General features: G+C 40.0%; 1 protein-coding gene across 1 annotated transcript; it reads left to right on the forward strand.

Annotated features, from left to right (window-relative positions):
- The first annotated feature begins 20896 nt into the window (after window positions 1-20896).
- On the forward strand, window positions 20897-27394 carry LOC109207826. Its single transcript, XM_019370822.1, has 11 exons — window positions 20897-21622; window positions 23035-23151; window positions 23648-23748; window positions 24155-24226; window positions 24464-24545; window positions 24704-24784; window positions 25197-25235; window positions 25387-25452; window positions 26361-26510; window positions 26824-26952; window positions 27093-27394. The coding sequence occupies exons 1-11, from the start codon at window positions 21377-21379 to the stop codon at window positions 27132-27134; spliced, it is 1125 nt and encodes a 374-aa protein (XP_019226367.1). The 5' UTR covers window positions 20897-21376; the 3' UTR covers window positions 27135-27394.
- The last annotated feature ends 396 nt before the right edge of the window (window positions 27395-27790 follow it).

The following is a 27790-nucleotide window of genomic DNA, read 5'->3' on the forward strand; positions in this document are numbered from 1 at the left end:
ATCTTCAAAATGATCTATGCCGAGATTTTGCATGCACATGAATAAAAAGAAACACACGTATATTTGAGCAAAGGTATCGAGGGAATGATGCCCTGGTGCGCGAGATAGCACACATATGCAATGCTAGAGTAGCTACTCGAGCTAGGAGTGACATACAACCGTTTTAGCTAGGAATAGAGTAGATTGAATAGTTTGTTTGTAAATAGATACAACTTGTTTTGTCTTGCCGTTTTGAGATAGCCAGCTGAGTTAGCATGGCTATAAATTTGTACAGTCTTTCTTTGGTGATTAATACAAAAGAAATTTAAGTATCAAAAAAAGGACTTAAGATTTTAATTTTATAGGTTCTGTTTTATAATTTCACCATAATTAATTTGGTTTATTGAATTTTAAAAATCTATTATTTATATTCAATTGATGAGATTCTTAATACACATATGGTTTCAACAAAAGCTATAGCTTATCATGAGTCATATGAACTCATAACTCTTATTCTAGATCCGCTCCTGATATTAGCTAAGATAATTCTTTGTTAGTTGTCGAGTAACATTCATGCAAGAAACAGATTTTCTACTACTCCATCATCATTGATATTGTTTGTTGAAAATGAGTGAAGGAACATTAAGAAACAATATTGGAAATAAGTGAAGGAACACTAACAGCGTTTTTCCTTATCGAATATTCCGTATAAAAGAAATCAAATTGCTACTATTAAATTTGCACTATCAAACTCTCAACGTAACAGTTTGTAATGGAAGTACTTTACTAATAAAGAAATCCTCACAAGCCATAAAATATTACCTTTTTAAAATATATTTATGATTGACTTCTAGTTTCCATCTATTAATTCTTTTTAAATATTACTTAATGTTGTATTATATGTTTAATTTGTTTTTATTAGTGATTACTTTTGATAACTCATTTGTATTAATAGCGTTGATATTTACCAAAAAAAAAAAAAAAATCCTGTATTATGCAATAAGGGACATCTAATTTTCGTATTGGTACAAAAGTTACCTTTTTAAACTTTAAAAAGGTGCGTGTTTAATGTTTATTCAAATGTAGTACAAACCAATAAATATAACCTTTATTTATTACATTCCTATTTGAAGCAAAGTGTACGAGACACGAAGTTCTGATAGTGCAATAAAAACCTAGTTATGGTTTAAATATCTCACTTTAACTCATATGCCGTATGCTAGTTGTTATTTGATTTTTGCTATTGTTAGTGTTGTCGTGGTTATGTACTAAAATGTACTATATTTACTTCAATAGAAAAAGATAAAAAGGTACAAGTGTTTCCGTATTATATGTAAGAAGTAAATTTATCGTTTTAAGTATGTACTAAATTGTAGAGCTAGATGAAGTCATAGTAAATGATAGAGGTATTCAAACCCAATTAGAAAATCACACCAAATCAAAATATCAAATCAAACCGATTAAATAACCTGATTATGATTGGTTTGATTTGATTTGGTATTAAGTAAAAGAGTCGAAGTATACCAACATATAAATATATAAATTTTATATATTCTTAAAACTTTTATATAGAATTCATTTTGAAAAAATATCTAGAAATATTGTAGTCCTCTCATGAAATGCAATATTTAATAAAACTATATAAAGTGCATATGTTTTTTACTTAATTTTAAATAATATTTGACTCTAATGTGTATCATCACTTTCTTATCAAGTATTATTAAAATGCGTCAGTCACTTTATTCTTTTAGTATTCATATGTCAAGATCTATTAAACTCTTATATCTTTTGTGAATTTGAAATAATATTTTATTGGTACTTTTTAAAATTAAATATAACATATTATTATTAGATTTCATATTAATTTTTGTGTTTAATTATTAAAACTCAGTTAAACTTTAATTAAACTCAGTTAAACTTGAAATCATATCAACAAAAATTATTACTAGACTAAGAAATAACAATAATATGTTACCAAAAAGTTCTCCTATAAGAATATTTTAATAGATCATATATTTGTCAATTTGCTCATTTTTTTACTAAATATATATTAAATTATCAAAATTTTATCTAACTCTAACAAAATAAGATTGAAACAATATGCATGTGACAAAAAGACCCGACAAAATTGAATCGACCAAACTGTATATGGTCGAAATCAGGTATAACCGATTTTCCGGGCTCGAGGGGTCGTCTTAAGCCCGAGTTCAGGTAAGGTCGAGTTCGAGCTCGATGGTCCAGACTCGAGCTCGAAGACAGAGTGCAATGCCCGAGGATCGAAGCACGATGAGTATCGAAGCCGAGTGTGCTCAACCCCAAAATAATGCCGTTATGGATTTGTAACAGAATGAGCAGGATTCTTACCACGTCCCTAAGATCAGGCGTAAATCCTAGAGCAGATTTGTACGAATCCGTACTAGGCGGTTAGACATCTATCCCAATAAGATTCTTTAATGTAAATAAAAATGTACCTTATTTAGGGTTTCCCTATTATGTAGAGGGGACCCCAATCATTTGTAAACATGATCTAATGATTGGAAAAGAATAAACTCTCTACTTTTCGCTCATTGTTCATCAGAATTGCCCTTTTGCTTTACTATTTTTGCTTTATTGTTCTTGATTTATATCGAGGTCACTAAGCTCGAGGTCGATACTGCTTAAGTAACACTGGTTTGATTCACTTCTTTCATTCATTTATACTTTATACTTCTTGATTATTAATTGGTATCGAACTAAATGACATATCTTTAAAATCACAAATCAAATTTAATTGTTACTCGTATTTTCGAGGTAAACAGTTTGGCGCCCACCATGGGGCTAAAGATAATAGTGATTATTTCAGTACTGATTCTCATAACACACGTTATTTTTACACTTTTTCTTGTCAAGAGTTTTTGATTCTCAGGATTAAACATGTCAAACTCGCAAAACGCACCTGCTCATGACAACGAAGGTCTTGGATTTCATGGTGAAAACAACAATGTAGGGGTCGCTGTACCACCGATAAACCTTGGGGAAGTGCCAAATATGGAACCAGTTGATGTTAGTTCGCACATTGCTTTGAATGCAGATTTAGGCGCAGACCCCGGAGGAAGTGTACGCAAGGAAGCCCGATCTGGGGGCCAAGGAACACAAGGTATAGGAGATGGGGGAGTCAGCCTCCAAGTGATATACGAGATGCTGCAAGCTCAGCAGATTGCCATGGCTCAACTTTAGAGTCAGAATAAAAATTCGAGTATAGCCGAACCAGAAAACACTCGACGTGTTGAACCGGCACCAGAAAGGTCGAACGAAAATGGCTCGGGGACTGATCCCACCATTATGAGAATGCTCGAAGAGCTCACCAAGAGGATCGAGTCCGGGGAAAAGAAGATTGAAGACAATGACAGAAAGGTGGAAACTTATACCTCCCGTGTTGACCAGATACGGGGGCACCTCCAGTCTTGAAGGGTTTAGATGCCAAAAAGTTCATAGAAAAACCATTTCCTCAGAGCGCGACTCCGATGCCCATACCTAAAAAGTTTCGTATGCCCAATATACCCAAATATAACGGGACAACCGACCCTAATGAGCATATTACCTCATATACTTGTGGGATTAAATGAAACAACCTGAATGATGATGAGATCGAGTTAGTGTTGTTGAAAAAGTTTGGGAAAACTTTGTCGAAAGGAACCATGATTTGGCATCACAACTTGACTCCTAACTCTATTGATTCGTTTGCTATATTAGCAAACGCCTTCGTGAAAGCACACGCCGGGGCCATAAAGGTGGCGATGAGGAAATCGGACGTTTTCAAGATAAAATAAAGGAACGACGAGATGTTGAGGGAGTTCGTGTCTAGGTTTCAGATGGAGCGAATGGAATTACCACCGGTCTCGGATGACTGGGCAGTACAAGCTTTTATGCAGGGTTTGAATGAAAGGAGTTCGATTGCGTTTCGACAATTAAAGTAGAATCTGATCGAGTATCCAGCTGTGATGTGGTCAAACATGCATAATCGTTACCAATCAAAGATCAGGATCGAAGACAACCAGTTGGGAGCCCCCCCCGGGTTCAGTTCATCCTAATAGATCGACAGCCAAGACCCCGAGGGATACATATAGGGAATCGAGGTCAAACAAGGAATGATATCAGTCGTATGTCGATCGGAGAAACAACAGCTCGGAGCGCAACGCTCCTTGGAATGATCGGAGAAATGATCGAGGTCAAAGCTCTCGGGGACTCATGAGTAAGAATGGGTTCGATAAACATACCAACCCCGCGGAGGCACTTCGATTGTCGGAGTATAATTTCAGTGTAGATGCATCGGGGATTGTGTCAGCTATTGGAAGAATCAAAGATACCAGGTGGCCCAGGCCTATACAAACCGATCCTTCTCAAAGTAATCCAAACTTGATGTGTAAGTGTCATGGCACACATGGCCATAAAACTGAAGACTGCAGGCAGCTAAGGGAGGAGGTAGCTCGGTTATTCAACGAGGGTCACCTTCGAGAATTTCTCAGTGATCGAGCTAAGAATCACTTCAAGGAGAGAGATGCAAGCAGAAAAAACGAGCAGGAAGAACCACAACATGTAATCCATATGATCGTTGGCAGTGTCGATGTCCCACAAAGACCTGTGTTCAAACACACCAAGGTGTCGATCACTAGAGAAAAACGGACTCGGAGCTATGTGCTCGAGGATGCCCTATCATTGTATGAAGAGGAAGCAGAAGGCATATCTCAGCCGCACAATGACGCCCTGGTAAATTCTATTCTTTTAAGTAAAATTCAAGTTAAACGTGTTCTAGTGGATCCAGGTAGCTCAAACAAACATAATCAGATTGAGGGTCGTAAAACAACTCGGCCTACAGGATTAGATTGTACCTGCATCCCCGGGTCCTAAATGGCTTCAACATGGCAAGCAAAACAACAAAGGGGGAGATAATCCTACTAGTAAACGTAGTCGGGACCATACAAGATCCAAAATTCCATGTCATCGAAGGAGACATGAGGTATAATGCACTTCTCGGGAGACCATGGATACACAACATGAGGGCAGTGCCTTCGACTCTTCATCAGATGATGAAGTTCACGACGAAGGACGGCATGAAAACGGTTTACGAAGAGCAACACGCTGCAAAAGAAATGTTTGTAGTTGATGAAGTGACGCTGATACTAGAGCCTTCGACCTCGGAAAAGTCGAACACCAAAGGTAAGCAGACGGCTAAATAGCAATCACCGCCTCCAGCCTCGACGGAATCGGAGCAACAGGTAATTGAAGACGAAGAAGAGGATTTCCTTACTCCTCGAAATTTTGTCGTTCCCGAAGAGTCCGATGCAACCAAGTCAACGGTCGAGGAGCTGGAGCAGGTCATACTGATCGAATATATGCCAGAGAGAAAGGTATACCTGGGAACGTGATTAACCCCCGAACTCAGGAAAAAACTCATTCAATTTTTTATTGATAATATGGATTACTTTGCTTGGTCCCATTTAGATATGATAGGGATTCCACCAGAAATAACAACACACCGGTTAAGACTCGACCCCAGGTTCAAACCAGTAAAGCAAAAAAGGAAGCCCCAGCCCGAGGCGAAACATGCATTCATAAAGGACGAGGTAACCAAACTTCTTAAAATAGGGTCTATTCGGGAGGTGAAATACCCCGAATGGTTAGCCAACGTAGTTTTAGTTCCTAAAAAAGGAAATAAACTTAGAATGTGCGTACATTACAAGGATTTAAACAAAGCATGCCCGAAAGATTCTTTCCCACTTCCCAACATCGATCGTATGATCGATGCCACGACCGGCCACGAGATCCTAACTTTTCTCGATGCCTACTCCGGGTACAATCAAATTCAGATGAACCCGGAGGACCAGGAAAAGACCTTGTTCATCACTAAATTTTGAACTTATTGTTACAACGTAATGCCCTTCGGGATAAAAAATGCAGGGGCTACATACCAACGCCTAGTTAACAAAATGTTGGAGGAACAGATAGGTAAATCGATAGAAGTTTATATTGATGATATGTTGGTTAAGTCCCTGCACGCAGAGGACCATTTAACTCATTTGCAGGAAACATTCAAAATCTTGAGGAAATACAACATGAAGCTTAACTCGAAAAAGTGCGCCTTTGAGTCGGCTCGGGTAAGTTCCTCGGCTTCATGGTGTCGAGTCGGGGTATCAAAATCAACCCCGACAAGATCAAGGCCATCGAGGATATCAAGATCGTGGATAGTGTGAAGGCCGTGCAAAGGCTAACAGGATGAATAGCTACCTTGGGTCGGTTTATTTCGAGGTCATCAGATCAAAGTCATCGGTTCTTTTCCTTGCTCAAAAAGAAAAAGGATTTCGCGTGGACCCCGGAATGCCAGCAAGCCTTGGAAGAATTGAAGCGATACTTATCGAGCCTGCCTTTGCTTCACACCCCGACGGTAGATGAAAAACTTTACCTATGTTTGACAGTGTCCTAGATAGCGGTAAGTGGGGGTACTAGTTCGAGAAGAGCAAGGTACACAATTCCCTGTTTATTATGTAAGCCGAACTCTAGGAGATGCTGAAACTAGATATCCTCACTTAGAAAAATTAGCGCTTGCATTGATAGGCGCATCTAGAAAGCTAAAGCCATATTTTCAGTGTCATCCCATATGTGTATTAAACACTTACCCCCTTCGAAAGTTTTTCATAAGCCCGAGCTATCGAGCCGGTTGGCCAAATGGGCCGTCAAACTTAGCGGGTACGATATCGAATATCAACCTCGAACGACCATCAAGTCTCAAATCCTAGCTGACTTCGTGGCCGCTTCTATGCCGACCCTCATACCCGAAGTGGAGAAAGAACTCCTGCTAAAAGATCGGGTACATCATCGGGGGTATGGACCCTTTTTATGAACGGAGCCTCGAATGTGAAAGGGTTCGGGCTTGGCATTGTCTTAAAGCCACCTATGGGTAGTACCGTTAGACAATCTATCAGAACTTCTAGGTTGACTAATAACGAGGCCGAGTATGAGGCCATGATTGCAGGTCTCAAACTAGCTAGGAGCTTGAGTGCAGAAGTCACTGAAGCCAAGTGCGACTCACTGTTGGTGGTAAACCAAGTAAACAAAAGTTTTGAAGTTCGAGAGGATAGGATGTAACGGTACTTGGATAAGCTACAGGTAACTTTGCACCGCTTCAAGGAGTGGACTTTAGATCATGTACCTCGAGAATAAAATAGTGAGGTCGATGCACTTGCAAACTTGGGATCCTCGGTTGAAGAAGGTGATATCGTCCCGGGGACTATTGTCCAATTATCTAGGTCTGTGGTTGAAGAGGGTCATGCCGAGATAAATTCTACAAGCCTGACTTGGGATTGGAGGAATAAGTATATTGATTATTTGAAAAGTTCAAAACTCCCATCCGACCATAAGGAATCGAGGGCCCTACGAACCAAGGCTACTAGGTTCGCATTAGATGAAGATGAAACATTGTACAGGAGAACGTTCGATGGACCATTAGCGGTATGTTTAGGGTCGGGGGACACAGATTATGTTCTACGAGAAGTCCACGAAGATACTTGTGGGAATCACTCCGGCGCCGAGTCTCTGATTCACAAAATTATTTGAGCAGGGTATTACTGGGACAACATGGAGAAATATACTAAGGAGTATGTCAAAAAATGTGATAAATGCCAATAATTTGCACCGATGATCCATCAGCCAGGAGAACAACTCCACTCGTTCCTATCTCCATGGCCTTTCATGAAATGGGGAATGGACATAGTCGGCCCTCTACCAACAGCCCCAGGTAAAGCTAAATGTATTTTATTTATGACTGATTATTTTTCTAAATGGGTGGAAGCACATGCCTTCGAGAAGGTCAGAGAAAAAGAAGTTATTGACTTCATCTGGGACCACGTCATATACCGGTTCGAGATACATGCCGAGATTGTATGTGACAATGGAAAGCAATTTATCGGCAGCAAGGTAACGGGGTTTCTCGAAGCACATAAAATAAAGAAGATCTTATCAACACCATACCACCCGACTGAGAATGGACAGGCCGAGTCAACAAACAAAACTATCATTCAAAACTTAAAGAAAAGATTGAACGATTCAAAAGGAAAATGGAGAGAAGCGAGGTCCTTTGGGCATATCGAACAACAACGAAGTCTAGCATAGGGCTACTCCGTTTTCTTTAGTATATGGTTCCGAGGCCCTTATCCCCGTCGAGGTTGGAGAACCCAGCACAAGGTTTCGACATGCATCGGAAGAGTCAAATCACGAGGCTATGAATACTAACCTCGAGCTATTAGACGAAAAACGAGAGGCAGCACTTGTTCGGATGGCCGCGCAGAAGCAAAGAATCGAGAGATACTACAATAGAAGGACCAACCTTCGACAATTTGGAATCGGGGACTTAGTTCTACGAAAAGTCAACCTCAATACTCAAGACCCGAATGAAGGAAAACTAGGCCCGAATTGGGAAGGACCGTACCGAGTCCTCAGAGTTGTCGGTAAAGGATCTTACAAACTTAGCACAATGGAAGGCGAACAACTGCCAAACAATTGGAACGTATCACTACTCAAACGATACTATTGCTAAGGTATGACTTTATTCTTTTTGTCCATTTGAATTTGAAACTAATCCATTACAGGTGACCAATAGAAGATATCGAAGACACTTTTCTACACGAAGGCCTTAGGTTTTAAAACACACGTTGCACTCTTTTTCCCTCAGATCGGATTTTGTTCCAAATGGGTTTTACTGACGAGGTTTTAAACGAGGCAACAACTATGTGCTACCTGAGGAGAACTCAACAGTATCCAAGGCTTCTTTTCAAAACCTCGAATACTGGGGGCATCACCCTCGGAGGTTATATTTTCGAGGAAAATACTTCACACCAAAGAGGGCCTCGATAGCAAAACTTTCTAATGGGCCAAACGGTCAGATGAACCGTGTCCACATAGAATGGTCGAGCCCCGACGGCAAAACATGTATGCATGAATCAATTATTCAAAGAAGCATTCTTTCTATATCAAAACACTTTGTGTCTCAAAGAAGTCTACTATTATACGAGCTTTATACTTACAATTCTATGGGAAACGGCTCAAGAGCCAGAACGCAAATGCACCCCGAATACTCGGGGACTGTCATCGACAGTCAACACATCCGAGTCATCAAAAACTCGAACTCATAAGACGTCAAAGAGGCATCCCTTCGATATAAAGGCCAAGGCCATCATACTTGGGGACTAACCTTTCGAACTTGTTCGAAATGTTATCGGGAACATGTCTAAAAGATATACCCGAAGGCTACATCCATATTAAAGGCTACAGCCACATCAAAGACTACGGTCATATAAAAAGGCTACAGGCGAAATAATGTGGCTCGTAGACGTCCGACTTCCGCCATAAAATTAAAGGACTTCAAACACTTTGGTAAACCGGTTAAACCAAGCTACCCTCGGCAAAAGCAAATGATAAAAGGCTTCGATAAAATCAGCCCTCGAATAATTTTTAGGCTTCGACAACATCAGCCTTCGAAAAAACCTCAAGAGGTATTCGATCATCGTTACACAAAAGAACTACAAATGAGGTTCCAATCGATCGAACCTTCGAAAAACCCAACGGGTACAAAAAACACATGCTAAGGCATAGAAAAAATTTCACTAAGTCTTTTAGCCGAAAAGAGGGAAAAATTATAGCCGCTTTAGAGGCCGAATTGGCCCAACTTAAAAAGCCTAAGGTCTAACCTAAAAGAGCCTAAGGGCCAATATAAAAGAGCCTAAGGTCCGAATCATGAGGAGTTCGAGACCTTAATCTCGCTCAACTCGGACTCAAGAGTCCTATCATCCCGAGCTCGCGTCAAATCGACTTAAGCTTAGCTCATGGATTAACAAAAATCTTAAGAGGTATTCTATTATAAAGATTGCCCATTGATCAATAAACACCCTAAGGGTTTATTATATTATGAGTCCAAACCAATATTCGGACTGATCATTAGAGTTATAACATTAAATTTTTTTGAATGAAGGCGAAACAGAATTCAATGCAAATCGAAGATGAAGCAAAGAGATTCTTTATCTTTATGAGAAATATTTACAATACCCATGAGGGGCTCTTACACAAAAAAGAAACAAAAACAAAGAGGCCAAGAACCTAATCTACTTTGGGGGCCACATCCTCGGGAACCACATCTTCGGGAGCGACATCCTCGAGAGCCACATCTTTGGGAACCTCCTCCTCGGGGACTCCATCTTCATCTCCTCCGCTCTCGGAGCCGCTAGCAGAATCCTCGTCATTAGAGAGCAAAGCGGTAGCCTCTTCCTCCAAAGTCTTTGCTTTTTCAATCTCGGCCGAGAGATCGAAGCCACGAACGTGCACCTCCTCGAGGGTTTCTCTCCGGGACTGTCGCCTGGGATGGTCGAGAGCACATGATAACCTAAATTTGGCCGCAGTAAAGATCTCCTGTGCCCGAATGTTAGCGGCTTCAGCATCAGCTCGGTACGAAGACACAAATGCCTCTGCATCAGATTTGGCCTTTGCAAGCTCAACATCATATTTAGCTTCGAGCTCCTCAATTTTGCGGCTTCAGGCCAGGCTTTCCTCCTTTACACTTTGAAGCTGGCGTTCAATTAAAGTCAGCTGCTCCCGAAGAGTATCATTCTCGGAGGTGAGACGGTCCATACATTGCTTCCATCCCAGGGTCTCGGCATCCTTCATCTTGAGCTCCTCTCGAGGCTGCTCCACCAGCTCACCCTTCTGCTGGGCCTGCAAAGTTGAAGTGTTAGTCACTTAATCGGATAAATGCATAACAAATCCTTAGAGGGTATACTACCTTTCCAATAAGTTTGATCTGTTCTCGATGAGCCTTTGCCGGCTCAACTCGGAGATCCCTGATCTCCTCCTCTTTCTGAACATAAAGGCACTTAAGGCCATCCCTCTCTTCTGCGAGCTTCTTGAGCTCGGCCTCACATCGAGCATGCTCGGTTCGAGACTTGGAAAATGCTTCTCGATAGCGCGTCACTGCCTTCACAAAAGGGAAAAGTTAGACTCAGGACAACAAGGATAAAACACAAGCGTAATATTAAGGTAGAAAATTACTTGTTTGAAAAGCCGCCGAGCCTCATCAAAAATAAATAAAGCATATGGGTCGGGACCATCTTCGACCCCTGCAAGGCACTCTCGAAAGATATCATGCCCTTCGTGGCTCGTCCTCACATCGGGAGTCCTCATGTTCTGGTCATCTCATAATTGCCCCTCGGAAAACTCAGGACCAGGCGGCAATTCATCTACATTGATTACCCCAAGTGATCCATTAGGTAAATTCTCTTCTATTTGGAGGGCCTCGGAACCGGGCCCCTTGGTCTCACCCCCCAAATGACCTCCAAGACGAGGCGCTCTTTTTCTGCCCGATGGCTCGGGGACATTGCTCGAGCTCCCCTCCGAGATTTCTTCAGTTTGAGAATGAACCGCCCCAGCCACTATCGGTTTAGCGGTCTTCGAAGCGTCGGCGCTTCCTCTTTTCCGAGCTACCAACAGGCAGTCGTCATCTTCCCCCTCTTCATCCTCATCCCGAAGGCGTTAGGCAGTTTCTGGAGACAGGACAACGGTATCGGTCTTAGGCTTCTGAGCCTTGCTTTTCTTTGGCTTCGGGGAATTTACAGGCGACCCCTTCTTTCTCTTCTTTTCCTTGGAGGACTTTGGAATTTCTTCTTCACCGGGTAGGGGCGGCCGCATAGCAACGGCGTCTCCAAGGCCTGCATAAAAATGAAGTGAGTATTTCACTAAGAAACATAAGTATGCAAACAAGAGAACTCACCATGGTTTTTAGCCTCACATCGACCCTTGGCCAGGTCACGCCAGCTGCGTTCCGTGTATGAAGAAGTAGAGGCCAGTTGCCGAACCCAACCTTCGAGGTCTGGGACCGCATCGGGAAACCAAGCAACAGCTACACCATTAGAAAGGGATTAGATCGAGAAAAGGATGAGGTCGATAAAGAGTAAGGAAAGCAGAATATAAAGTCACTACCGATAAACCTGTACTTACGTTTCATGTTCCATTCCTCGGGGAACGACATCCTCTCAGCAGGAATCAGGTCGGAGGTCTTGATACGGACAAACCGGCTCATCCATCCTCGGTCCTTGTCCTCATCGATTCTGGAGAAGAGAGATTTCGTGGATCGACGTTGCAGCTTTATCAGACCACCTCGATAAATGCGAGGGTTGTATAGCCTGATCAGGTGGTCGAGGGTGAAAGGCATCCCCTCGACCAAGCTCGAGAAGTACCTAATTGGGTTGACGATGCGCCAGAATGAAGGGTAGATCTGGCCAAGCGTCACCTGGTATTGTTGGCAAAAANTTGTGAGCTTGTGGGGATTCGATCATGAGTCCCAGCTCCAGTTGGCCTCCGATTTGGGCTTGTCCTAAGGCCCAAACTTTAGACAGCTTTTACGAACAAAGCTGAGCTAATCTTCTTTCTTATTGGGCTGGCTTCGAAGCCCAGCATGCTGAAAATCCCATTCATTATTGAAGCTATGAATTAAATGGTAGGCTTTGGGTCTTTCAAGTTAAGTAGCGGACTCGAGCTAAGGGTTTCTTCAGTAATGGAGATCGCCCTTGTTCGAGTTTGGACTTGAGCTTGGGGCCCGAATTTCCTTGAACGCCATGATGTTAGTTAATTCATAATGTTGACAAATTAAGTTTTTGTTTTAAAGACAATCCTTAATAGATAATATTAGTTCCTCTTTAGGATGTCCTTTTAAAAATAAATTGAGATGTGTCGCGCCAAATAAAATGATAAATTACGTGGCCCTCATTAATCATTTCTTTAAAAATACTTAGAACTCGGGACGTGCCATTTAGCAAATTTCCATGGCCTCCCGCAAAGTTAACAACGCGTTAGTTGCTTTAGGCGCGTCTTTTAATAATATTACCTTCTTAAACTCGGGTGTGCATTTCATGTGACCCAAACTCAAATCCCAAAACGTTGAATAAAATATGTTTAGGATTGCGGGTGCATTTCATGTGACGCGATCCAAAGACATGTTTTACACGACGTTCAACATTCTTTAAAAAATTGAATAAAAGCGGTTAAAAGCTAAAATTTGTACATAGGTTCAAAATGTACTAAAATCAGATAAATAAACCAAATATAGCAGTTGAGCGACCGTGCTAGAACCACGAAACTCGGGAGTGCCTAACCCCTTCTCCCGGGTTAACAGAATTCCTTACCCGGATTTTTGGTTTGCAACTGTTAAACAGAGTCAAACCTTTTCCTCGATTCGGGATTCAAACCGGTGACTTGGGACACCATAAATCTCCCAAGTGGCGACTCTGAATCTCTTAATAAAATGAATCCCGTTTCGATTGTCCTTTAATTGGAAAAACTCCCTTTATTATATCCCTTTCGGGGGTGTAGTAAGAAAAAGGAGGTGTGACAGCTCTGGCGACTCTGCTGGGGACAAGAACCCAGAACTTTTGGTTCAGGGTTCAGAATTCGAGCTTAGTTAAATTGTTATATTTGTCTTTATCTGATTTTGTTACATGTTTGGGCTTAATGTGCTAAATGTTTTACCGCTTTGATATTTGTTGAATTGTATATATAAACTGTTACGAATCCCTTCCTCTCTCTGAGTCTTCTACATCATGGAGAAGGGTGCACTTCGTGTAGCTTCTCTTCTGTTTAGAGTCTTTTCCCATTTAGAACGAGGTTTGAATAAGTTGCTAAGCCGGCGGAGCTTCTGTATCCCCGGTACGCTGCCTCCCCCTCGGCTCGAGTTGTCCGCTCGGGTAAGCCAGGTCTAGACCAATAAACCTAGGGTTTGAAACCTAGAAGAACAAAACCTCATGCCGGATCTCTAGTAGGAACGTTTGTTTGCATCATGTGCATTTGACTTAGGGGACTCAACACAGGGGTTGGGTCCGTCTAGGACAGGTGACCTGAAATGAAAAGACCATCCTGATGCATCTTGCGTACTACTTGTGCATTCATTTGCTTTGGATTTTCATGTTGACTGGCTTGTACATGAGAGAAAGTTGAGAGAAATAGCAGTGTTAGGACTAAGTGAGGGTAACCACTTGTTTTGAAAAACCAATGCCCAAATAGTACCGAAATGCTGCCGGATTTTTGAAAAATAAAAAAAGGAAAGTATTTGAAAAAAAGAAAAGAGATTGTTGTTTTGACAAATTTGACCGAACTACGCTGGTTTGATTCTCACCGGGTGAGATACGTAGGCAACCCTCATCGAGTCCAACCTCCATTTTGCAAAAATAGCCAAAATACCAAAACTTTAATTTTTGTCAAAATAAGTCGGGCGACGCCATTCTTGTTTAAAATAAGCCGAATGTCCCTAAAAGGACGCCGGAAGGCTGTTTTTGCAAGAACAGCCACCCTGAGTCATTTTAAATGGTTTGCGGGCACAGCCTTAAAACCTCCCTCCCGGAAGTGCTGAAAGGCCGTATTTGCAGAACCGAGTCTTTGTTTTTTTTAAAAAAAATTTGGAAAAATAGCCACTTTTTCTTTTAAGTCAAAATGAGTCGTTAAATAGCCATTTTCTTTAAATAGCCACGTTTTTCCTTTTAGGTTAAAATAAGTCATTAAAGTCCTTTAAATAAATGTGCAGGATGAGTACAGTTGACATTGAAACCTTCTCAGTCCTGAGTGAGATACCTTTGAAGCTTCACATGTGGTGGAATGACTTAGGAAAAGGTAGCAGGGAAACAGTGGTAAAGACTCTGGGTGGTCTCGTTGGATTGTTGAACATTAAGCCAAGGACGGACATTGTTGAAGCACTAATACCTTTCTGGGACCCAACCCATAACGTATTCCGATTCTCGAACTTCGAGCTTACACCTACCTTAGAGGAGATGGCGGGATATGCGGGTCTTAACGAAAACCTCAGGGGTCGATACCCATTGGCACCAAGACCGGTCACCCTCCATAGATTCTTGGACCTGTTGAGCATTAGTCGGGACATTCAAGATACGCATCTAGCAGAAGGGTGTTGCACACTTCATTTCCTATACCACCGATATGGCAACCCGCAAGGTTTCGAGGAGCCTAACACCGGTTTGACACACGCCTGGAACAAAGATAAATGGGAGGCCCGACGGGGATTGGCTTTCATGGTAGCTTTTCTGGGGGTCGTGATCTGTCCATGAAAAGACGATCACATAGATATTGGCCTTGTGGGAATGTTGGATGTTGCAATAAAGAAGTCTAACAACACGGTGGTTCCCCTGATTGTGGCAGAAATGTATCGAGCTTTGACCTTATGCCGAGAGGGTGTAAAATTCTTTCAGGGTTGTAATCTGTTGTTACAGTTATGGATACAGGAATACCTTTGTCATCGCACGGGGTATATGAACTATGGTTTAACCGGGCTGAGTTGTATCGAGGAGTTTGGAACCCGGGTAACAGGTATTGAGTTCCCCGAGGGCACCGAGGCTTGGCTATCCTGTTTGAGATCTTTGACTGCGGATAGAGTTGAATGGGCTTTCGGGTGGCTTCCCGCTACCGGGGTTGTGTACACATCGGCAGAAGTACCTTATATTCTTTTGATGGGCATTCGAAGCATCCAACCCTACGCTCCTTACCGAGTTCTGAGGCAACTAGGAACATTCCAAACTGTTCAATGATGAAGACCTGAGCGGACAAATCATTGAGTTAGGTCCAAAAGCTGCATTTCCGGAAGGAAAAATCCGACAAATATGGAATGAGTGCAGGTACCTTGAGCCTAAGACTATAGTACAGGATCAGGCTAAAGGCGAAGTAGACCCCAAATACTTGACCCGGTTCGGCAAAAGGTTTCAGATTCCCGAGAGACCCGCCAAAAGGCCACATGTACAACAATTCACTGACGAAGCCCGGGTACAATGGGATTGACTAGCCAAGGAAAAGGAATACCGGGCCAGGATAGGGGCACTGGAGCAGCAAGTCCGAGATCTTCAATTTGAAAAGAGTGTGCAAGCCGCTGATGAAGGTGACAAAAAGAAACTGACCCAAGAGAATGAGGTTCTTAAAGAGCAAATCTGACAAATGAAAATAGATGCTAAAAATCAAGAAAGAAGTCGGTCCGATGAGAGATTGATAAATTGGCTGAAAAAGCAAGTCTTAGAGTGCCAAGATGAGTTGGAGAAATCTGAGGGGAACATGGCAAAACTTCGGGCACAATGGGCAAAGAAGACAGAGGAAAGAGCCCAACTTGTGCAACAAATGAAAAGAAATTATGAGGGAACCATTGCCAATCTGAAAAGAAAGATGCACACCCTTGAAGATAACGCAGCTCGGTAGGACAAAGAATTTCAGGCTGAAAGGGAACAGTGCTAGATGGAAAAAGAAATAAAGTTTTTGCAAGACCATCATTTCCACGACTCCCAGGTGTTAGAGGCTCGCAACCAGAAGATAAGCCGATTACTCCAGGAAAAAGGCCAGATCAGGGAAAGAATTAGAGGCATTGCAGATTATATTGTCATGAAATGTCAAGCCGGCGAAAGAATGGGTCGTACCACTTTCTTTTCTACAGTAATGATATTTGTTCGTCAGGTTATGAATGATTTGGAGCAGTTACAAAGGGGTCTTGCACGTAGGCCCGCGGCGATGCCGAATGATGCCCCGCGGGCCCCAGGATTTGAAGCTTTGATGTATTCCTAGTTGTCGAGTCTGTATTTCGCTATTTTGAGTCTGTTTTGTAATTTTCCTTTTTAAGAAAAACAAATAGTTTAGTATCTTTGTAATCGGAGTTTTATTAAAGAAAAGTGAAAATCTCAAAAAAAAAATTATTTCCTTATTTTTTGCGTTTATTTGCAAGAACTACGCTTGGTCTGATTCATGCGGGGTCATGATACGTAGGCAATCTCCATAGGATTCGACCGTAACCAAAAACAAAAAGGCAAACAAGAGAAAATAAAAAGAGAGCAAAAGAAAAGAAAAGAAAAGAGCGGAAAAATAATTTTGAGGAAAGAATAGGAGTAAGAAAAAACCAAGGCAAAAAAAAAGAGGGAAAATAAGAGAGAAAAGCAAAAGAAAAGAGGGAAAGGCAAGAAACAAACAATGGAAAAACAAGAGGGAAGAGTGAGAGAAAAGGCATGGAAAATATAGAAAAGGAAAGCCGGGATGACGCATGTAACCAAGCAAAGGCATAATAGAAATGGTTAACTGCTTAGGTGCATTCATTCCCAAATGTGCGGTTACCTATCTATTAATTCTCTAACCGCTAACAAAGTTGTTGTTGATGATGAGTCCAGGCAGGTGGTTAGTTGACTGGCATTCTGACAACCCATTCCTACAACACCCGCTCTAAGGACAAGTCAAACATGGTCAACCAGGAGTTAGAGGAAAGCATCGTCAACCCGTCGAAGGAAGAGGAAGAATTGGATGAAAGAGGAGATGCATAAGCTGAAGCAGCAAATGGTTGAGATGTACCAGGCCCGGTCAAAAGGACACCCACCACCGGCTTACCCTGCTAACCCTGCTTACATCCCACCGTTAGCTCAACCTCAGGATCCTCCTACGGTGAACTCATCTCCAGCCTTTCCTACTTACCAACAGTGCTACGGAACCACCTCCCAAACACCACCACCTCCACCTCCCAAACACCACCACCTCCACCACCCAAACAAATCCCATACCCTCCCCCACCAGTCACCCCTGTGTTTGTGGCCCCTCCACCTGCCGCATTACACAGATCCTCTAGTGAACCTTTGTTCCAAACCCATGATAATCACTACTACCCACTCGAACCTACCTTCAAAGCACCAGAACCATGTTCTTACACCCCTCGCTTTGATCTCTCGGCTGAAAGCCTCCTAAGAACCCTGAGCAGGAGGAGTTGATTTGAAATGGTCCAAAGTCTATTTGATGAAGTGAACGCGGTAGAAATTCGGGAAGGTTCTGGTGACGAATAAGTGCATTTTGTCAGGCCTAATGTGAAGATCAACAATTGGGAAGCTACTCTTCTTCCTACTCGGAGGGAGTTTTGGTAGTGGGTTTTGATTTTCTTTTAGTTGTTTGGATTATTCCAGGGTTGTGATTCAGGTTCTACGTTCCGTCCGTGTTAAACCTTGTTATCTTCAATTTCAGTGAAATGCAATTTCCCTTCTTCTTCATTCCTGATAGTTTCATTTTTGTTTTTCTTTTCTTTCTTGTACAGTTCTTTCTATGCTGGTCTCAATGACGTGACATGCATGAGGAATCTTCGGCCCAGTCTTAAAAGCCGGTCTAATTATGAAGTAATAATACAAGAAATTGAGTGTGATGATGAATTGGAACATGACGATGATGAGTGGGTCAAAACCGGCCTGGAGCAATTGAGTCTGATTGATGAAAAGAGATTGGCAGCAGTATGTCATGGCCAATTGTACCAACAGAGAATGGCGAGAGCATATAACGAGAAAGTGCGTCCACGGAAGTTCGAAGTAGGACAGTTAGTGTTGAGACGTATCTTGCCTCATCAGGCTGAAGCAAAAGGAAAGTTCGCCCCAAACTGGCAGGGACCATTTGTTGTAACTAGAGTGTTGTCCATTGGTACGTTATATTTGACAGATGTGGAAGGAAAATGTGTAGAAATGGCTATCAACTTCGATGCAGTCAAGAGATACTATGTCTGATTCCTTTGTCTGATTGTACTTGTTTGTATTTGGCATATTTTGAAGATTGAAATGACGAAGGCATTTTGTTCTGCTACCTAAATACTTTATCCTTTGCTACCCCTTTGAGCCTCAGTTATCTCCTTTCATACCCCTCTTTTGGAATCAATGACAAAGTTCGTAAACACAAGCATGAAAAGTAAGTGAAGGAAAAGGAAAAGGAAAACAGTGAAAAGAGAGAGAGAAGAAAAATGAAAAAAAAAAAAGAAATGAAAAAAAAAGCGAAGAAAAGAAAAGAAAAAAAAGAAAAAGAAAAAGAAAAGAAATGAAAAGAAGAGAAAAGGAAAACAAGAAAAGAGAGAAAATGGAAGAAGAGAAAATCACACCAACAAAGTAATTTCTATGACCTAAACTACGTTTGACTTGATTCCGAAAGGATACGTAGGCAGCCTCTCTCTGAGGTTCAGTCACACCAAAATAAAAATCCAAAAGGCCCCAAGAAAGAAACTGGGGCAGAAGTTGTGGTTGTTGTAAGAAATCTGATTCCGAAAGTTGTAATTTTGAACCCATTTGAATTGTTTTGAGCCCTTGATACCCTTTCTTTCTAACCCTATCCAAAAGCCCACATTACGGTTCAAAGAAAGACCTTCCGGTCAGTCTTCAAGAAATGCCAAGTTAAGCGGGTCAAGGTAATTCATATCAGGGGCAACACTCTGGTTCAAGCAGGAAAAATCCAAAATGAGAGAGTCTTATTGGTGAAAACCCTCACGGGCACCGTAAGGCGACGGGAGCTGAGAGAAATGAAAAATGAGAGTGTCTTATTGGTGAAAACCCTCACGGGCACCATAAGGCGAAAGTGAGTGGAGAGAAATTAAATGAGATAGTTCTGTGGGTGAAAACCGTTCAAGACACTGCAGGATGAACAAGGTTAGGGTTAGGTTGAAGAAATCAGGATTATGGAATTCTGGGGCAACAAAGCGTGGCAGGTGAAAGTTGATTGGTTGGGCGGATTGGGCCGATTAGTCCGAAATGCATGTCATGATCAATGGTACCAGTTGTTCCACTCAGATAAGTCCCTTTTCCTTTTCTTTCCTTTTTGTAAATCGTCTGGTTATGGATTCTTTTATCCTTAACTCTCAAGGTCATTGCATTTTATTCCTTTTGAGGTTTGTTCTTCAAGATATTCCAATGTCAGTCGCGTTCAAAACAAAGAAGAAAGGATGTCGAGGCTCACTACCAGTCTCCCAATTGCAAAAGCATAGTGGGGCCAGAACGTACCAAAGATGGCATGATGCAAAGTAAGATACAAAGAGTCACCGGAAGTTTCATCGGTGGTTTGNCACCTGGTATAGTTGGCAAAAATCAAGAATCATTGGGTCTATGGGACCCAGAGCTGGATCTACAGGACCCAACATGAATGGGTAGGTATACACGCTTAGGTACCCTACCTTATGAGTAGTGATGTCCTCTTCAGGGGAAAGGTGATCTACATATTTGTCCTTCCAGTTGCGGTCCTCTTTCACCTGCTCGAGCTCATCTTCGATTATCAAGCGGATGTATCGGGACATGGGCTCACATCGGCCCGGTGTCGATGCAGGTTTATCGATTTTGAAATCGAAAGTTAGTTCACACGGCGGGGGAATACACTCCTCGATACGAGGTGGCACCACCACTCTACCTCTCGGCCGGCCGCGATGATGAACAAGCTTTTTCTTGCTGAGGGGCAGTTTTAGATGTTTTAGCCATTACGGTTTGCAAGTTCAAGAGAAGAGAAGGAGTAGATGTTGTATTAAGCTATGTTGCGCGGCCATTGCGGTTTTCTTATTTATCTCGAGGTCACTGAGCTCGAAGTCGATACTGCTTAAGTAACACTGGTTTGATTCACTTATTTCTTTCATTTATACTTTATACTTCTTGATTATTAATTGGTATGAACNTTTAGACGATTGTTGTAGTATTATATATAAAATTTCTCTCATTAATTAAATTTATTATTCCTTCATATAAATAAATATTTAAACCATCATGTGTCATTATTAACGTGCAACCACGTTAATAGATACTAGTAGTTTTAAAAGTATAGAGAGTATATTTAATATTTTAGATATTAAACTCATAATTATGATTATCTTATTAAAATCTAAGTGTACTATAGTATTTACTTTTAAAAAACAGTAAGAAGGTACAAATTATCCTTAATATATATGGAAATAAAGTAATTGCTACTTTGGACTGGCATGAGACAGGAGGAACACAGAGTGAAAACATTCGCTGAAAATTATAGAAAGCTGCGTAAAATAAGAAAAAGATAAATAAAAGAAGTCTAAAATAAGACAGTTAAAAATTGAAAAAGAATATCAATTTTGAGTAAAAGCAAAGGCTGAAGTGGCCCTCAAAGTGGAAGCAGGTCCGGAACAGACCCAAGTTTGGTAGATTTGCTGGCAAAAGGGAAAATCATTTCGCCATTGAAATGAGGTTCTGATTCTCCCTACAATTCACGCAACGAAGCTAATTATCGCCATTGATAATTAAGCTTATCTTTCACTCTATCAGTAGTAAAAATCTCGTAAAAATCCCTCAGTCTCAAGCTAAGTCAAGGCTCAAGTCAGCTCTTTACTCCACTCGCTTATCTTTCTTCTTCTCTGTCCCTTTCTCTTTAATTTAGTGTCAGTTCACGGTATTCACGTCGAACTCAAGTCTCAAATCACGAGCTAGCTTTAATTTCTTCCCAGATCCTTTGGACTTGGATCCATTGTTGACACTAAAATGCACTGAATTACTTAGAGATCCAATTTTTATGGAATTTTTAGCTGGAAATGGTTATATGATTTGAGTGTGGGAATATGGGGTTGAAACTGATGCGAAGGTCCAATTCTCAGAAATCTCAGCAGAGATGGAAGATAAAGGTGTTTGTTATGATTTTACTTGGATTTTTCTTCGGGACATTAGTAATAATGGAGACGCAATACAGTAGAATTAGAATGTTAGCGTTGCTCTCTACACCTACAGTTCAAAAGCCCAAAATTGCATTTTTGTTTATAGCTCGGAATCGTCTGCCTTTGGACATCGTTTGGGATGCTTTCTTTCAGGTAAATTAATTAATTACGTGGCAGTTGAATTTTTCCTGTTTTAACTATCTTTTTACATTTCTATTTTTGTCAAATCTTCTCTTTCCGCCTTAATTATTATGTTTCTATTATTTCCATTAAGTTACTTATTATTGCAACAGTATTGATTTCTAATCCTGCGTGTATTGTTTAAATTTGTCATTTTTGTTTACATTGATTACTTCCTGTGTTTTCTCATATTTGGAAATTGGAATACTTTAGGAAATTTTATTCTTTACTAAGTTTATTATGTTGAAAGTGCCAATCACTCTTTATACGGACGTGCAATATTAGTATAGTTAGCATCGATTAATATCTGCTTTACAAGATTCTTTTTCTGGGTGGTGGGGGTTACTTGGATCCAGCTGAGATCAGAAATTATCCCAAATGAGTGAAACAGAAGCAGCCTGTTATTTAAATGCTTATCAATCTTCTATTAATAATCTTTGAGGTGTTTGACATTTCCTGTTTTTTGGAGGAAGGATTATCAAAAATGATTTTCAATTTTTGTGTTGGTGGAAACGAGGAGCTTTGTGAAAAAGATTAAAATTAACATCACCAAGTTTGTCAATCAATCAACTATGCTTTAATCCCCGGTTAATGGAGATTGATTATATGAATCATTTGCTCTATACGGTTCTATTCTGGCTCATTACATTCTAATATTAAATATTTGTCTATTGAAGGAAAAATATGAGTCCCTAAAGTTGAACATTTCACACTTACCCTATACTGATATACAGTAACTACAATAAAAAAGACTCAAAAATCTCCTGTCGAAACCCAACTTAATGCAAGTTTTTTATGATGCAAGTATAACAACATCAATTAAGCTTTAATTCCTACTAGTTGGTATAGCCTGTACGGATCCTTCGCTTCACTTTATGTTTTGTTCTTAGTTAAGTTTGTATTGGTTTTGAGGGATACACGTCTTTTGAACAACATTAGCAAATTCTTATGGTTTGACGACTTGTGGAACATCTGTCATTGTTTCATCAGCAACACGTGGGGTTAACTTTGATTCTCCTGAGCTCTTATGCTCTAAAAGAAGTTATCCAAGTATCCCTTGAACGCGGATGTAATGTTTAATTCTCAGGTAATATTTGCTCTAAAAGAACTTATGCAATATCTTGGTGTTGGACTCTGGTGTTATGTTCTTTTCGCCAAATGCTCCCGCTGTCCCATACTTGCTTGCCACGCCACCTGAAGGTGGAAGTTTGAAACCACCTGTGTATAGCTCTTTCCTGTAGTTTGCAGATCTCTCTCTCTCTCTCTCTCTCTCTCTCTCTCTCTCTCTCTCTCTCTCTCTCTCTCTTTATTCAAACCAAATCTTGCTCTTTTGAAATTTTGCTAGCTTTTAAGACTTATATTTTGTGTATGTGCATGTTTTGCAGGGGGATGAGGAAAACAAATTTTCAATATTGGTTCACTCACGACCAGGGTTTCTATTGAACAAAGTAACGACAAGATCAGCATATTTCTTGAATCGCCAAATTAACGATAGTATACAGGTTTTTTCTTCTTCTGAATGAAAAATTCTAGTTGATAGCATCATCATCGATAAGTCTAGTAGGTAGGTAATCTACCTCTTCAGGTTCTGTTGCATACTTCATCCGATTAACAGCATTTATGATAGAAATACACGTGCTGCATTATAATAGACAAGTTATTTGCCAGTTCACTGTTGCATATTCACTCTACTTGGTTTGCTAAGGACATCCCTCACCCCAATTGTTTTGCTCATCAAAAGAAAATCTTTTGGGGGATTTTCTTTCTGGTCCATTAACCCTATAGTACACACTGCAGGCAGGCTATTATTCTGCCTGACACCTGTTTCTGATTTTAAAAAACATTCCCTTCTTTATGTTATGACAAGCAATCATGTAGACTTTCTGCGGATCGAGTCTTTATTTTGATTGATGAGCTTATAACGACACCTACATTTCTTTTTCTCTTTCACATACTTCGTATAGCCTAGCAATATTTAGCAAGTGTCTTTTCCTTCAGGTAGATTGGGGAGAAGCAAGCATGATCCAGGCAGAGCGCATTTTACTTCAGCATGCATTGATGGATCCTCTCAATGAACGATTTGTTTTTCTTTCAGACAGGTGAGACATAATTCACTAATATCTTCATTTATCAAATTTGTAACACAAGCTGACTCATTTGGTAGTATGGTTAGCTTAATTGACTCTTAATTTATCAGAACTGTAGTGGTAAGCTACTTTTGCACCTTTGTACCCCTTAACATTATTAGTTTCCTGAGTTAATTTTGGTAAATTGTCTGAAATAGTCAAACTGTGTTTGAATAAACTATTCAGATGATGATTTTTACTTAGGATCACTATAATCATTGGCCACATCTGTTGTAAAAGAGCACTTGGCACATTGGTCTGAGAGAACAATGCGATTATGTTGTTTCCAACATTGATATCTCTGAAATAATATCCATTATATTAACAGTTTTGTTGTGACTGCCATCTAATTTGTTTCAGTTTTTTCTTGTTATTTCAGTTGCATACCTTTGTACAACTTCAGCTATACATACGACTACATAATGTCTACGCCAAATAGCTTTGTTGACAGGTAAGAGACAGTGGTATTTCTGCTCTTTCTTGAGTAAATGATTTATTCCTGTAGTCAGAAATCAAGTAATAAGTAAGCTTTAGTTCTTTCCTGGAAGCGCACTCTCAAAGAACTATTACTTCTGAAACCAGTTTGTTAGCCAAATATCTAGCTAGCATCTTACTTTCACAAATTAAAATGTGGAACAGTCTTCATGCTTCGTTTATCTAATTGTCTTTTGTTTAAAAATGAAAACAGCTTTGCTGATACAAAAGAAGGCCGCTACAACCCCAAAATGGATCCACTTATTCCTGTTCAAAGCTGGAGGAAAGGTTCTCAGGTATTGGTCTGAAATATGAATTCTAGCTTCATGAAGTTCAATGTAAGCACCTTATAAGGAAATTCTCAAAGGAGAAATGGAGCAAAAAGGCAAGATGTATCTTTGATTATTACTAGTTGTATGGCTTACTACTTTACAATTTCACTTTGTTTTCGCAGTGGGCTGTTTTAAACAGAAAGCATGCAGATATTGTAGTGAAGGATGAAAGATTATTTCCTATGTTTCAGTTGCATTGCAAGGCAAGTTAACCTTTTTTTTTTTTTTACCTACCTTTACTGTTATTCCAAAAATTAGGATATGGATTTTGATTTATGATGCTCATGGATGGTCCTGAATTCATGAGCATTACAAGACAAGTTATCTTAGCCTTTTTATTTTTAATTTAGGAAAAAATGGATGGTCCTTAGTTCTTTTAGATGGACGAAGACTAGGCAATAGAAAAATCAGTGCTAAAGTTGAATCCATTAGTATTAGTTTCTCATGTGCCTCTAATTTGCTGGTTGTACAAGTATTATGGCTACCCAACTAATGTATACAGAAGTTAACTACTCTGATGATATCTAAAATTCTGCATTTGTATGTTCCCATTGAGCATACCTTCATATTATCATGGTGCTCACTGCTCACCTTAATTACTTTATCACTGTGCAGAAAAAGCCGCTACCTGAGTTTTGGCGGGATCAGTATGTGGTGAGAGTCCATGCTGTTTGAGTATTTTTTCTCTTCTATTGTTAGTCAATCTTTTGACTTTTAACTTCTGCTATGACATGCCATACCAATCTATAAACTACTACTTCTATATACTGTTCAACTGTTTTCTAATACCTGTTGTTTTCTGCAGCCTCCGGATACATCCAAAATTCATAATTGTATACCTGATGAACACTATGTCCAAACTCTGCTTGCTGTAAGTTGTTTTCTGTGATCTAAACCCGTCTTGGCAACTTGATTTCCCCCTAAAATATGACTGATTTCACTTCAAACAATGATGTTCTGTCAAAGAAAATTCCCTTGCATGGATCATTGGTAGCATAGGGCAATCCACACACTACAACAGTTCAATTCAAGTTTGAGCTGATTACCAGTACATTTAAGTCGCCATCTCATGACCTGTTTGAGTACTAATAGTGGTAATTGTTTATGAGGAAGTAATTGGCAATATAATAACCTTGTCAGTTGCATTGCATTTGTTTCTTTATCCCAAAAATTGAGAAAAACAAAACAACAATTACGCCTCAATGGCTCAATCCCAACTTGGGTTCGGCTATCTGAATTCGCGCTATCCATGTCGCTCCGTTTAAGTCCGTCTAAGTCCAAGATTATTTAAAATAAAATAAAGAATTAGTTTGTCTATACTCGAGGTTTTCCATATATTCTACTGGCATATAAATCTCTAATTAGACTAATAGACCCTTAGCATTCATTGGACCTAAAAGGAAACGTATTAATATGATTAACATCGGACAAAAAGCAAAAGAACCTTGGCAGTTCTGTTTAGGTTTCATTTGCTTTGGCAAGTCGGTTTCACTATTTTTCTAAGTACTTATTTAGGTTTAACTCATCTTGCACTGTTCGTTGATTTCAGCTAGTTATAAACCTCTATTGTGTTCAGCTAGTTGTAAACTCTTAGACGTTGTTTTCAAGTTTGCTACATTTTATCTCACGAATAGGTTGTGTAACTAGCAAAGTTATTAACGAGCGGAATTTGAATAAGTACAAAAGGCATATTTCTCTAGAATGTAACCTAAGTTTTCACTTGATACCTTTAGTATCAACCTTTATCATTTTCTGAGGAGAGTCTTTCATTTAATCCAGCACGGAGGACTTGAAGGTGAAATTACACGGAGGACATTGACTCACACTGCATGGCTTATTTTATCCTCCAAGGAGCGTGAACGGAAAGGATGGCATCCTGTTACCTATAAATTAGCCGATGCTACTCCCATGCTAATCCAATCTATCAAGGTACTTTTGGATCTTTTCAACAAGCAGATTAATTAGTAGGTTAGCCAGATCTACTAGCAGAAAACTCGGTGATCATTTGGGAGAAAAATATCCAGGAAATTATATCACGTATTGCCAAAGGAGAAAATGAAATAGTAATCCACTCAAGTAGCTATTATTAGGATGTAAGGCATTTCAAGGGTTCACAACACTAGAAAATTGACCTTCTCTTTCTCAGCAATTGAAATGAGGATGATTGTCTTGCTATATGACCCTGAATTATCCTGCGTAAAATGATGAATGTGCACCTTAGAGATTTATTCGATTTTGATAGGATATAGACAATATATATTATGAGACAGAATATCGGAGAGAGTGGTGCACCAGCAAGGAAAAACCTGCCCCTTGCTTCCTATTTGCGAGGAAATTCACACGGCCTGCTGCTCTGAGGCTTCTCAATATGGTTAGTTCCATCTATCTGCACTCTATCAAAAATATCACTACAAGTTATCTTTCACGCTGTTCTGTTCATTTCTTTTATATTCTCTAATTTCTTATCTGGTTCCATTTTTGTGGATGGTTATTGCGCTGGTCTCTATGCAGTCTGCGCTTGGACTTTACCACGAAGAAACGAGCAACATTTGACATCTACAATACTGTACCATCTAGCTATTAGAAGATATACAAAGTTGACTACCTACAGAAAATTGTAATCTAGGTAATAAATGGGGAGGATGTGTAAGTAGAAAGAGAAACTAATGAAATTTGTTATGCCAGTTTGTATATTTGTATTATTTTCCCTTAGAACTCAATAATGTTTGGTCGTATATGTATGTAGAGTGAGCTCAATCCATTAAATAATTATTCTACTTTTGTTTCCACATTGTAAAGCTATATTGCCGTGACTTAGAGTTTCATTTGATTTACTTACAATCAATAAATCAGCAGTATTTGCTCTTTAGATCTTATGACTCGACCTGTAGACGGTGATACCCCACCTAGGGGTGGGCATAGTTTGGGCAAACCCGAAATCCAAACCGAAATCCGAATTTTTAAAATTTTTGGTTTGGATTTTCGGATTACGGATTGCATTTTGGATTTAATTTTTAAATTTTTTGGATTTCGGATTGGATGATGGATTTGGTACTTTGGATTTTTGGATATCCGAAAATCCGAAAGTTTTATACTTTGTATTTAGTCCATTATCTATATGTCAATAATAATAAGTTATATACCATATCCATTAAATATTATTTCGTATATGCAATATTAATTACTAAGTTACTGTCAGAATACTTTCT

Source organism: Nicotiana attenuata, unplaced genomic scaffold, assembly GCF_001879085.1.
Source record: "Nicotiana attenuata strain UT unplaced genomic scaffold, NIATTr2, whole genome shotgun sequence".
Taxonomy (NCBI): Eukaryota; Viridiplantae; Streptophyta; class Magnoliopsida; order Solanales; family Solanaceae; genus Nicotiana; species Nicotiana attenuata.